This window comes from Cupressus sempervirens, chromosome 3 (assembly GCF_028749045.1).
Source record: "Cupressus sempervirens isolate cs-2001-9-10 chromosome 3, ASM2874904v1, whole genome shotgun sequence".
Taxonomy (NCBI): domain Eukaryota; kingdom Viridiplantae; phylum Streptophyta; class Pinopsida; order Cupressales; family Cupressaceae; genus Cupressus; species Cupressus sempervirens.
The window spans coordinates 1081022831-1081037606 of NC_143120.1; the positions used below are offsets into that span (position 1 = coordinate 1081022831).

Here is a 14776-nt window from a genome sequence, read left to right on the forward strand (position 1 = left end):
CTTTGCTTTGTTATTCCATTCTTTCCGGTGATAAGTTATCTTTGCATGCAGGTGATCTTAGCTTCATGAAGTTGGGTTAACTTGTACATGGTATCAAAGCATTGATCTACTGCAACTTGTACTGGTTTTTCAAAGATTTCTTGGAGTAATCGGGATCTTCTTGGACGGATCACAATTGTTCATTGGTTTTTATGAAATAGGAGCTCACTTTTTATTGGTGCACTCTGAGCCCAAACAAACCTCACCGTTGGGTTCATGACACCCAAAAACCTCTATTTCCATATAAAATTTGTCAAAATAGGACACAATTGCAAAATCTAAGGCAAAAATTTAGACCAAGACCATAGTGCATGCAAAATGAGTCAACAATTTTTTTTATCACAAACAATGAACTCTTTTTTTTTTCTTTTTTTGAAAAGCAACACTTTCTTTTTAATAGACCATGCACTTTTTACAAAGGCATGTGATTCTGTTAAAAGACCAACACCTTGGGAAAGTACCTACACACTCTGACCTCATGTTAGCCTGCTAACAACTAACTGACGGACCCTCTATCCTACATAGCTCACACCACTGTTTTCCAGTGCCAAGCACCACTAGTTTCCATGCAATTTTTCCCACTTGGGCTAGTGCCACATGGGACTTCCACACGATAGGCTTGCACCATGTGGCACTCCTTAGTTTGACTGCCCTCACTGGATTTTTCGTGAATTTACGACATGTAAAGGCAAATTTTCGGGGTTTGACTTAAACAACTAGTTTGCCGACAATGTCAAGTAGTTTTCTCATTTATTGGCAGTTTTTCGTCAATGATGATGGTTTCCTAGGATTAGACAATGATTTTCTAAGTTTTTGATAGTTTTTCAGCATTGATGGTTGTTTATCGAGATTTGATAGTGGTTTTTGGCAGTTCTTGACATCTTTTCAACAATTTTCCAAACACAGGTGGTTCGGCATTCGAAGATGGTTTCTTGGCACACGTCTTTTTTCCTAGTAGCCAGTCCTTTTCTTTCTGGGAATTGTGAATTTTTTCAACATATTTTCTGGCAGGATTTTTCTTGGTGATGGCCAAATGACTGTCAATAATCCACTTCAGTACTGATATCAGCACTACATCAGCATGCTCGCTAGCCCTTCTAGACCTATTTGGAGGATTAAGTGGTTTTTTCCCCATATCTTGGGCATACAAACTTCGTTTTTTCCAAACGAGTTATTGCCAGAAAGTTGTTTGTAAGCCTACTGTAATGGTGCAGGTTTGATTTATTGATTTTGGTGTTTTGATGGCTTATTTTATTGTCCAAGCCAAAGGTTCTATTTTGCACTCTGAGAGATATCTTGAGCATCTGGACTCCGTTTTTCAAAAACTTTTATATCGTTGGAAAACTTGTTTTGTGCTCTTTCCAATGATATGGGTCTTTTCTAGCTTCTTCTTGAAGTACATTCTATTCATTTGTTTGTATTTTTGCACTCTAGTAAATATCTTGGTTGTGTCAAGTTTGGGGATTGTTTTCATTGCATGGAATGAGTCGTCTTGGGTTGTACTTTTTGTTGTACTAGCCCTATGTCTCTTCTAATCTTTGTTGACATATTTTGTAATCATTTATGCAAATGCACTGAGATAAAGTATCATTTTTCTATCTGTCTCTTCGACTTCAATTGTTTGTCTTTGTTTTGCCTCATGATTTGAGCAGTGTCATTTGAGGGCACTCATATAGATTACTATCTTTTTGGGATCAACCACATCTTGTGCCTTATTGTACATGCACTACTAATTAAGTGTAATGGGGGGTTGATGTTTTGCTTTTGTTTGCCATCTACCTTTGTCAGGTGAGAGTTCCTTCCACGACATTAGCCTCATGTCCATGCGCAGAGATTGATCACCTTACGACACTATTATGTATTTTTTGTGCATCTTAATCTTCGTTCCTTGACATGCAATTCTTGTTGGCCATCTTTTTCAATTGCCTATCACCTCATCCTTGTCTACGTTTGAGGATGGGGGTGGTTTCTTGTATTGGTTCCTGTGCTTGGTTCGATGGAGTGAGCTATGTATATAGTATTTGTTCCTATATACTAGGTGGATGCAATGGCTGGGTACCTATGCATTTTGATGAGATAAATCATTTACCATATGGACCCTTTTTTCATTCTTGTTTTGGAGGAAGCCTTCCATGTTCAATTGATTAGCTCTTTAGGGCTTGGTGTTTTATGTCATTTGTATCTTCAATTTCGGTTGTTTGCCTCCTAAGTCGAGTAGTATCATCTGAGGGAACTCATGCAGATTACACTCTTCTCTACTTGGTCACATTCTATTTTAGAGGAGTTTCTTCAGATGAACAATTACTTTCAGATAGAGCTTTACAACTTTTTCATGCTTCAATAGTGTTCTAAATGGTCATTCTTTTATTCCCATTTTTTGGGACATTCTTTAGTTTAGAAGCTTTTGCAATCCTTCACTAGTTTTTCAATATTCTTTCCATCTCTTCTTGGAGTAGAGTTTGTCTCATGTGGTTTTTTCTATTTCTCCACTTTAGAGAGCTTTGGTTGTGATTGGGTACCTCATTACACTATGTTGTTGGAACCCAAGTTTGTTTTTTGCATCGTAGTTTCCTTTGCTTTTTATGCATTGTTTGTAGCTGCATTATCGTTCATCTTAATAAGACACCTTATGTATTAGTGACATTTAATAATTATATTAATTATTAAATGATTGTTTTTTAGGGTTTCCTATTTAGGTTACCAGATCTCCTTTATAAGGATTGATCATTGTATTCTTTATTGCTTTGTTTGGTCTAATACTATAATCTTTCATGTTTTTAGAACCCAAACCCTTGTTTTGTTATTCCATTCTTCTTAGTGATAGGTTATCTTTGCATACAGGTGATCTTGGCTTTATGAAGTTGGATTGACAACTTCTACAAATACAAGTCCATTTTGAAGAATCTAGGTACGTGAAAAACTTCATCATTCCAAGAAGATGAAAATCAAGGCATTGAAAGAGCTATCAAGTTTGTGAGTCAAATCATGACAATGAGGTAATTTCCAAGAACAGAGATAAATAAAATGTGAGAAGATGAAGCAATTTGGGAATTCGCCATCACAATTGAAGGCTTGATAATGTTGAGCATCAAGAGATATTTTGTCATCACAAAAGAATTGTTCGAGTCTACAGAATAAGGATGTTTAGGTGATGCCTGCTCTATCTTCAACCAATCAAAAAAATTCAGTTACAGTAGTTCAATCACATTCAATCATATTATGCCAAGTGTACAATTTTCTCATTGGCTCTCAAGAGCTTTGTAATTTTCTTATTGACTCATATGATGGCAAACCTAATTAGGGTTTGTAATGGATTTATCTTCGCCCTTCATTGTAATTGACAACTATGAAAGGCTAAGGCCTCCCATTTGAAAAAAGGTTAGATTTTAGATTCATTAGAGAAGTTGTTGGCTAGAGAGAAGAGTAGGAGAAGACTTGGTGAAATTGTTGCTAAAATGCTATCAAAGTAATTGTTGATTCATTGTTGGTCTTCATGGTGGATTACTTGTGTTGCTTTGGAGTGTTGCATGGTTTCTTCGAATTCCTCATTTGATTGGAAGTTATTGTTGAATGGTGGTTAATGGTGAAGCTAGTGTCCATACCTTTTGGTGCTTGTTGATTGTGAGTAGTGGTCAAGGTTAGTATGGGTCTAAATTGCAAGTGTTTAACTTCTATTGGAGATGTTCATTTAGATTGTGTCGTAAAGGATATTTGAATGAATATTGACAATGTGAAAGTCACTATCGCATCCTTAAGTGATAGTACCATCTTATGCCTAATTGACACAACAAAGCAAAAATTGGTCAGAGGCTTACCCCATCATCAACATTGTCTTACATTCTTAGAGTTGGATATTATTTCTAAACTCTTTCCTTTGCAAGTTATTTGGTTGGAAGTGATTGAAGAAGTTAAAGTTAGGTTGATATCCATTGAATGAATAGCGTAAGTACCTTTGGGATAACCAACATATCTCATCATTATAATTGAGTGAAAGTCCATGAGTAAGGAGCCTCGAGGTTGTCTCATTTGATTGCACAATCTAGATACGTTGTTTAGCATATAAGCATCCTTATTCAAGAGACAAATAAGATTTGGTGTTTCATTTGGAATACCAAGTGTTCAATTTTGTATTTTGTAGTGGAACACATTGACAATACCAAAGCAAACTTGCAACGAAAATGCTTGAGTGGGAAAAATTGCTAAAAGTAATTACAAAGAAGCCCAAGATGTTAGTGGATGATGCCAAATACGGACATCTCCAAATATAAAATTTGAATAATAGGTTCTCTATCAAAAGTCTAACTTTTACATCAAGAAATCTTGCCACGTGTGTACAAAACATCAGCAAATGATAACAAGAGAATGAAATAATAAGTAAAAAAGAGGTCAAGGCATAAAGAGTTATTGGACCTCTAGCTGCAATTTTGTTCATAGCTTTCATTACAAGGTATTAAATCATATTCCATCAAAAACTCTTTGGATATATCGAACCAATTATTCCATTGTTATAAAATAATTTCTCTATTGTGGCTATTGGAGAGGGATAACCTATCCCAAGATTCAAGGTAGGCACAGTTGTATTGCTTTTAGACCCATGAGACTTCAATCAAGAATATCTCATAAACCAGAAAATAACATTGAATTCTATTTTCCATTGGTATATGATACTTCCTCTATTTTAGCCTTTAGAGAGAATATTCATGCTGAAATGGAAGAGCGACTGTTTTATTCTCAGACCTGCAAGCAACAATATCTCATAAACCAGAAAAAAAAATCAAATTTCATAAAGAATCCATTTGAGTTAACACAAATTCGTTTGGAATGGGCTATCATATGCCCTTTGAAATGATCTACGGATTGTGGCACCTCTCTAATCTTTGCAGACTACATGATTTTCATTTTGAGTAAAAACAAAAAAGCTGCAATTGAGTCGTATGGACATAAATATAAATGATGCAACCCATGATCCAAGTATAGCACTTTGATACTGATGATGTAGTATTTCTCAATTAAATGAGAAACCCCACTCACAAGGGCTAGTTCATACAAACAATTAACAAATACAAACTCTAGCTATCTTTTGTTAATAATATAATAAAGCTTTAAGACTTTATAGTGTTAACAAAGAAAACTTCCTCGACTAAGAAACAAACTCCCCTAAACAAGGAATAAGTGCATATAAGATCTTAACTATACCATAAAGATCCCATCTAGCCCAAAAATAAGAAATCAGAATATTTCATCACACCAATATAATTATGATAATCTCCAAATACAAACAACTAATGGAGATAATAATTACATCTTCAAAATGTAGGGAATAGAATCCTTATCATGTAAGGACTCCAAGTTCTCCTTCATATGCAAGCTTCCCATATTATTACCTTCTGGAAATACCACAAATTGACTCAACATTATCACCCGAAATCAGAGCAACAGTTGAACACATTTTTGAACCCCTATCATCTTCCAGACATCAGGTTGGTATCAATGTATACAACAAGTTGACATTAACGCATACAGCAAGTTGACATGAATGACAACATTGAATCCTTATTGCTAACAATCTCCCTTTCTGTCATTGAACACAACACCAATGACAAACACAGTTAACAACCTTCTCTTACTACTCTCCTTTGTCATCAATGCCAACAAGTTTGACATCAATGACAACATAGTGCAAACTATCAACAATTCTCCCCCCTTTGTCATTGGTGGCAACACTTGCACCACCAATGAATAACTATAACTTTTTCCACAACTATACTCAGCCTTCATTGCTCCCCTCTGAGAGTAGCAACCACATCAATTTAGAAGATAAACAGATAAACATAAGTCGCCCCCTAGAAATATGTGGTCGTGTATTCCTAGTTGTAGGAAAAAGTGTTGCAAAGCTGAGATAACCCTGATCGGAGGGTTGTTAAAGTTGTTAGAGCCATACCCAAAAAGGGAAGAGCTGGTTGGAACAGTTTTTAAGTGTTGCACTCTTTGTCCTTGATATCAAAGGGGGAGGCAGTTGCAATGAAGAGAGAAATATATTTGTGGAGAAAGTTACTATTGTTGATTGGTGGTATAAGTGTTGCAATCAATGACAAAGGGCGAGATTGTTGGCACTTGCATTATGTTGGCATTGATGTCAAATTTGTATATTGATGAAAAAGGAGAATAGTAAGAGAAAGTTGTCACTTATATTTGTCATTGGTGTTTCCATCAAGGACAAAGGGGGAGCAATATGGATATAGTGTTGTCATTGATGCCAACCTACTGTGTGTGTTGATGTCAACTTGATGTATGGAAGAACCATAGTGAGAATCACATTCATTATATTAATACTTAAATACAATGTTTTAAAGGACTCGAGCAATACAAATTCACAAAGCTCGAAGAATACCTGCATGTAAAAACCTATCATAGAAGAAAAAGATAAGAGGAGGTAAGGGTTTTGCTCTGAAAATATGCAAATTGTATTCTCAGAAATGAAAAAGACGTGAGGTAATTACAAACATCTATCCTTATTGAAGGAGATCGAAACTCAAAAAGGGTAACTTGAAATGTAAAAACTATTTAATAATTACTAATTAATTATTAAATAAGAATGCAAAAGGTGCATAAAGTGAAATCTTAAGAAGGGAGAAAAGGTAATTTAATAAATTAAATTAAATTAACCTTTTTCTCTAACACCCCCCCTTTAGATGAGCAACAATGCAAAAAGAGCAAGGAAACTACAATGCAAAAAGCAAACTTGGGTCTTGACAACAAGGCCTGATGAGATACCCAATCACAATTAGATTTTCTATGAAATGGAGAAATAGAGAAAACCCAGTGGGAAAAGAGACAAAAAAATGATGCACAAATGAAACATCTCCAGAGAATCTCTCAAGACCATAAGTACAATGAAAGCCTCCACAATAGAAGCTTGAGACTCCATAGCCCCCCCCAGAATGGTAGAACTCCTATGTTGATTAACATACCAATGTGGCTCCACTCTAATGGAAACAAAGGCAGTGGACAAGGATGATAAAACCCATATATGTAAGGTGCAGCTAGAAGTCCTAGCAAATGCTCAAAGGAGAAAGCATGAGAATCCTGAAATGGAATCTCCAATGGAGGTGGGATAACAGGTGTGTTAAATTTGTCATCTAAGAGGAGCTGAGTGCCCTCTGATATATCATCAACAACTGTAGTAGGTGGCTCGATGACTAGAGCTGCAATAGTAGGCAATGCTAAAGAGTAATCCTGTGCAAGAGATGGAATTTGAATAGGAGGTGGAGGTGTGGAAGTCACAAGACTAGTCTCAGGAACAACACATAAGTTCAAGTGACCTAACTTCACATCAGTAGACTCTTGTGAAAAAGAGAGTGAGTCTCCGATAGTGGAGATGGTGGACCAAAATGTGAGAAGGAATATAGGCGAGAAACATGATCAACAATTCCTATAGCAATAATATTGCCTGTCTCACTACCTCTGATGTGCATTGAATCCTGTGCAAACTCAATTGTCTTCCCACTCCCACTGTTTGTAATCTGATAAATAGAGAGAAGGTTAGAGGACAAAGATGAAACACAAAGTACATCATGAAATGTACCATCACCAATGTCAATGGAACCTTTCCCACATACAGTCATAACAATGTTGTTCCCCATCAAAATGTGTGGAGTAGGAGAAGCCTCAAAAGAAGAGAACAAATCTTGAGAAGATGACATGGTGTGAAGCACTTGAATCTAGTAACCATCTTGAAGAATGAGGAATAGTAGTTGCACATAGTGCATAACCCTTTCCTATATCTTTACCATCAAACTAAAATAATGATGATGAAGAAGCTTTGTAAGAAGTAGAAGGAATATCAATGTTGCTCCTTTGAAGGAGAATTGTCAAATCTAAAACTTGTTTGGCATAGCCATCTAACTTCTTCTCATAGCAATTTGACTCATCATGATTAGGCTTATTACAATAACTACATTTTGGTCTTTTTGGCTTTGATTTACCCCCTTTAAGAGGAGGTGGCCCTAATGAACTGTGAGTGCTGGAATCAATCCAAGACTTTGTAGAACGAGATTTCTGAGTCTTCTCCTTCGTCCTTGAAGATGGCTAAGCTACCAATGCATGAGTTTGAGAGCTTGTGAGAGAATCCAAATAAGAGAGTTTAGCTTGCTCTCGAGTCAGACGATCACAAAAAACCTCAAAGAATGGCATGACAAATCTATTACCCAAAGCATCTTTGGTGGAATAGAAGGTAGAAGAAAAAATTTGAAAATTTCCACGAAGCTTAGAAAGAATCACGTAGACACACTCAGTGTCAGTCTTCATTTGTCCACAACCTTGTAATAAAGATCTCTGTTGATTAAACTTCATCAAGAAGTTGTCAATGGAAGGAGAAGAATCCAGTGCAAGAGAGGTAAGCTCTGCCTCAATCTGAAGTGCCCTGAACTCATTCACTATACAAAACAAGCCTACAAGCTTGGTCCACATACCTAGAGGGGTATTGCACCCATCAAGATGAAACTATAGATTGTCAGAGACCTATAAGGAAATCAATCCTATTGCCTCATCCATCTTGTTCCTATACTACATGACCTCAAAAGGTCTCTGTAAAATTGGTTGCACTGCATCTAAACAAGAACACAATCCTTTTGACTGGAGAAGTCATGTCATCAAGGTCTTCCATGTGTGATAATTATGAGTTAGAAGTTCTAGATAAGAAGAGGTCTCGACCATTGTTTTAGAAGGTGTTGAATTGTTTTCGAATGTAGTTTTGGTTTACATAAGTAAATAATAGCAACAATATGACAAAACATCCCCCACAATTCAAAAAATCGAACCCCAGCTGCTAGAAGGAATGTGTAAATGAGAGGAGCAAAAAAGCTTCAGTTTAGAATCACAATGTACCTTGGAGGAATACTGATGAAAAATATTAGAGAATTTGGAAAGTGCTCGAGAAGAGCTTTCCGACACATTTTTTGGATCGGAAAACGGAGCTATAACAAAGAAGTTATGCTCCCTGGAAGATATAAGTCATCCATAGATTTCAAGCGCCAAAACACGTACCAAACAGGAAATCTAAAAATACTTGATCCATTGTCTCCATCTGAGAACCAACTTTTCAGTGCTTCTTTCGGATCGAAAAAAGACCCCCATATGCTCAATATATTGCCAAAGAACTACAAGGCCCCCAAAAATGCATGAAAAAAGAATTTATTTTTAAAATAAATAAATAAATAAAATCAACCACCCCTTGAGTGGAGTGGCGGTGGCGGCCCGCTGGTTGGAGGGTGGCAACACCATTGGCGACGGAGTTGCGAAGGTGCAAGAGCGAAGTGGCGGTGATGGGTGTCGTCCGGCGACGGCAGGGTGTTTTCCGACGTGGGCAGAGTGTCTTGGTGGTGGCTATAGTGCCTCGGTGGTGCTGTGGTCGGAAAAAGGTGACAACAGTGATGGGAACCGAAAAAAGGTGGGAGCATGCCGGCAAATTTGATTTTGTCAACTGAAAACGGCCTGTGGGCCATTTTTATTAATTTTTCAATTTTTTAAAATAAAAAAATTGCCTTGTAAAGCATGCAAGAGGTCATATGACCCTATTGGGCAAATTTTTGCCTCTCAGATCAATGTTGTCCAAAGTTGACAAACTTTATATGAAAACAGGGGTTTTAACACCTTCTAAATCCATTTGCGAGCTCTGTTTGGCCTCAAAGTGCTTCGAAAATCAGAGACTCCCTTGTTTTGAAAAGAAATATTTGAAAAAATCCATATTTGTTATGTCAAACCGTCGTTTTCATTTTTCTCCAAATACCAAACAAGCTACAACAGATCTGGCTCTTATACCATAAAGGATTTGAGCAATACAAATCCACAAAGCCCAATGAATACCTGCATGTAAAAACTTGTCACAAAGAAGAAAAAGACGAGAGGAGGCAAGGGTTTTGCTCTAAAAATATGCAAATTATATTCTCAGAAATGAAAAAGGTGTGAGATAATTACAAACGATCTATTCTTATAGAAAGAGATCGAAACCCAAAAAGGGTAACCTGAAAGGTAAACGCTATTTAATAATTACTAATTAATTATTGAATGAGAATGCAAAAGGTGCAAAAGTGAAATCTTAAGAAGGGAGAAAAGGTAATTTAATAAAAAAAATTAAATTAACCTTTTTCTCTAACATGTTTTAGGCCAAAGGCCAAAGAAGCTCACTCTTCCTGATTAGGACTTGCAAGCTAAGGCAAACAACCTTAGGAAAAGATACAAGAGCTTGCAAAACTGAGCTACATGATCCTAGGGCAAGATACCAAGGGAATTGTAGACCAAAACACACTACTCCAAGGCAAGATACTAATCTATACAAACTACCAAAAGGACTTACAATCTTCTAGCGGGCACAAGAATATGATGAGTTACAATGAAGTTCTCCTTATCATGAAATTGTCCTCAACCACTTTCTCAAGTGACCAATATCATGCCAAACACAACTTGCACATTTGTTGTCTCAAACTCTATCAATTAAAAAGATATTATCATCAAAGTGCATCACAAATTGATATTCACACTTCTTCCCTTATCACATCTGATACCACATCATCCGTTCTTAATTCACAGTTCAAATTGACCATCCACACATCTAGTTATAGTAACTTGATCGCTGAAACTCTCAACTAGGTCAGCCATAGTATTTACACAAAGTCAGTCAACAAGAACAACTAATTCCAATGCAGCATAACACGAGAGATGAAGGGGATCTAAACACATCAAAAAACATCCTCTGAAGTCAATTCCAATGAACTACATGCAACATAACCACCTGCAAAGTAGGCATCAAATGTTATATGTAGAAAAACGTTGAAGTACATTAACCAGTCAGCTCTAAAACATTCTCCAATGCAAATTACTCAACGACGATCTTAACACACCATGATAAGCCCATAACAACCTCTTAACACAACTTCCAATGCATATTTGGACTAAAAGATCATAATTCAATTAAGATAATCCACTACATCGGCCAAAGACTAAGACAAGCAACAAAATTGAACAATAAAACAACATAATTTTAACTAGAGCATTGCACAGACATTCTAAGCACATCCACCAAGCCGCACACCCAAGAACAATATTATGGAGCATTCTTCGAACCAGTTATGATGGATAACCACCTTGTATGTAACCAACTCACAACTTCAAGCACTGAATTGTTCGGGGCCTAAAATTATAATAGTGTAACATTCATAGACCACAAACATCACACCCAAAATCGCAATCCATCAACTTATGCAAAGGAATGCAAAGCATTGTCCCATAAGGACTTCAAATACTCTTTCTAGCATATTCAAGCTTCCTAGGATGTTATCTTCTAGAAACACCACATACTAACTCATCATCACCAAATATCAGAGAAACATCTTAACACTCATTTTCAAATCTGTCATCTTTCACACATCAAGTTGACTTCAATGACAACATTGAATCCATATTGCTAATAACAACATCCCTTATCAGTAAGTGTTTATGACATAAAAGGTTTAAGGATTTGTTCTAGATTAATTAAACCCCCTAATCTTGTGGTATGTTCAACAGTTGCCTAAGTTATCATGTGCTCTACAAATGAATACAAGTATGGTTTTGGTTCAATCTATGGTCTGCTTTATTTTGTTAGTGCAGAATTTCTCATAGTTGAAAACATATAGAGCTCATGGATCCTTCCCTAACCAAGATTAGGTCAAATTTATATTGAAACTCCGCATTGTGGATCTTGCCAAACTCTCTTTACCTCAAATTCATTATCTTAGGCTCACATAGACCAACCATAAATAGAGCTTCCCTCGGCCAAGCTAAACTTTGACTCAATGTTTGATTCTAAGGGTTTGACTTGTGCACAAGCACTCAAAGATGCTAGTGATAACTTTTACAATTCGGGTCATTAGACACAAGTCTTCTGGGATAGGTTCCACAATCATGAAGCACTAGAGTAAATTTAAATATTTTTTTATAATATAAATTTTAAAATATATTATTTAATTTTAATAATAATCTCAGTTTTCTATATATATATATATATATATATATAATTGTTTTTGTACTAAGGAACCCCGACCCTGAACCCCATTTCAAAATTTTGTCATACTAGTGAACTGGTTCTTCGTATTTGAACCCGAACCTGAACTGACAACTTAGACAATGGGTATCAGAACAACATCTGAACACTCATCTTTGGACCTCTATCATCTTCCACACATCAAGTTGAGATCAATGCACGCAACAGGTTGACATCAGTAACAACATTGAATCTACATTGCTAATAGTCTCCCCCTTTCTCATTGATGGTAACACCAACAACAAACACAGCTGACAACCTTCTCTTACTGTTCTCCTTTGTCATCAACACCAGCAAGTTTGACATTAATGACAACATAAGAAAAACTGCCAACACATGCTAAAAATTTGTGTTTGATAAAAAAATCTCTTTATTTGCTGCAGCTGATCCACTGGTTACATGGGACTGCAATCTGCGCAAAATTTGAATTTCTTCCAAAACATAATACAAGCCCAATCTGCCTGCTCCTATCTATCAACTTTGTCACAACTTAGCTTGTCCACCTTCCATCATTTGGTTGTGTAGTAGCTCTCATACCAATGCCAGTTCAAGGATTAAATATGCAAAAAATAATGATAGAAGAGAATTAAATTGCAAAACACCCAAGACATTTTTACACAGGATATCAATATGTATCAATATTACAATGAACTTGTATCAAATTACAATGCCATTCCGGTGAGAAACTATCGAACTAACCCTAAAACTTACATATAGGAGAATTTCCAAAACTAATAATAAACTACTGAAGTAGCACAATATTTTTAACTACTCACTTCTGATCAATGAACGTAACAATATTAACTACTTTTGGTCACAGTGAAGGAAAGATCAAGTGTGTTGGATGAGCTGCAGGGAAAGAAAGATCCATTCTGGTTATGAAATGTCACTTTTATGTTTTATAGTATGGAAATATCCGGAATTTGATGTGCAAAATGATAATTTTACAATTCTAACTGCCCAAAGAAAAGTGATCCGGTATGCTCTTTCCTTTATAAGAAGGATACAATTTTTATTAGGAAGGGTAAACACCAGAAGTTTCTAATAATGTCTTATATTTTGTGTTGTATATCATACACTGATATTTTAATTATTTATTTATAGCATTCCCATTAACAGTTGGTGGTGATATGCAAAACAGGCAAAGCAGATGCTAATTTTCTCCTCTCAATTAAATTTTGCATAAAAGTTGGCAGTAAGACCATTCATTGCTGGTTAGATTTTTTCACTGCGATTGTTATTGCATACTCTAGATGCTGCACAAGAGCACAAATATCTTATATGTTTCTACTCTTTTCCTCAGATATAGTGGTGTTAAATATACAAGTTTTATGTTTGCATGATTAGAGAATTGTTCTATGGGGTTTTAAGGTCTTGCAGAGCCCATACAGCTGATATCCTCTTTGTTATTTTGGTTTGCAATTTTGATGTTTCTTTCCAGAATTCGAGAAGAGATTGCAACTATTGTTGAGTTGAGCATTAAAGAAACGGAAGAATATGAACGTGAGAGACAAGAACTTATCAAAGATCATGATAGCAGGAGAAAGGAATTCAGAATGAAACAACTTTGTGAGGAAGTAAGCTTCGAGAAGGAATGTGAGCAAGAAAGGTTTCATATGTTGGATAAGTTTTCCAAAAGAAGGCAAGAAGCAGAACATTGTATCAACTAGTAATTTGGAGGGTAATATACTATGGAACCAATGAATTTCAGTAAGAAAATAATAATGGATCCTTTGTTAACATTTGTTAGAAAGCCTCTGGAGGGTGTAAGGTTACACTTGAAACCCTAGCAAGTGTCAACGTATTTAAATAGCTATCAACAACAAACATTTGTATATATATTAGCAGATCTGATTTCAACGTAGGAACAAAACTGCCGGATGCATCTGTTGTTACCGATTCAGAAGCATTGTCTAAACTTGGCTCCTATCCTTAAGTACCTGATTTCTGTGTGTCTTTCTGCACATAATGGATCTATTTTATAAACTCTTTCTATGACTTAAGAAACTATCTTTCTAACAAGTCTATATTTCTTACAAGATAGACAAAGTTGCACTAGATAATAGATTGCAAAATTAAGGACCATTTGGTCATAAAGGGAAAGCTGGGACATCTGCAGGGAAACTATTTTACAAGTTGCAATTCATCGTGCACTTCATGTTTAACTTAGGTTTTTGATAAGACCTACGATATGTAGCTGGATAAACAAAATGAAGGCAATTCAGGAAATCACATTCTTACATACATAACACTGTGCGCTGGAGTTGAGGATATGTTGTGAGACACTCTTTCTTCGTTACTGATCTCCATTTAATTTGGCATTGTTTGTTCTAAATGCGGAGCAAGAGAATGAATGAAATATCTGAAAATCATTCACAACACTTGTAAACTTAGTTCTTTCACATTAACATTTATCGAGGCTTCCTTGAAATTTTCTCATATACTTATCTGTTTCCAAATTGTTGTTTGAACATTCCTGAAGACTGTCCCATATCTTCATCCATGTTGCATTCTTCTTCTTTCATTCTTTTCAAATCATTGCAACAGTTCTTGACAAAATAGGCGAGAAATCATTAAGTATGGTTTCCTGCTGCACATACGGAGAAATTAGTAAAAAAATTCGCGATATTTTTGTCAGCTGAATAATATCTTGATCGG

At 36.0% G+C, this 14776-nt stretch overlaps 1 protein-coding gene across 2 annotated transcripts in view; it reads left to right on the plus strand.

Annotated features, from left to right (window-relative positions):
• Nucleotides 1-14140, plus strand: part of LOC149570516 (protein SUPPRESSOR OF GENE SILENCING 3 homolog) — a 62713-nt gene extending 48573 nt beyond the window's left edge. For both annotated transcript variants that reach the window (XM_089823113.1, XM_089823114.1), the window contains exon 9: nucleotides 13560-14140. In XM_089823113.1, the coding sequence (XP_089679239.1) occupies nucleotides 13560-13788 (229 nt within the window). In that variant the 3' untranslated portion in view covers nucleotides 13789-14140. The remainder of the gene's footprint in view (nucleotides 1-13559) is intronic.
• Nucleotides 14141-14776: the final 636 nt, after the last annotated feature.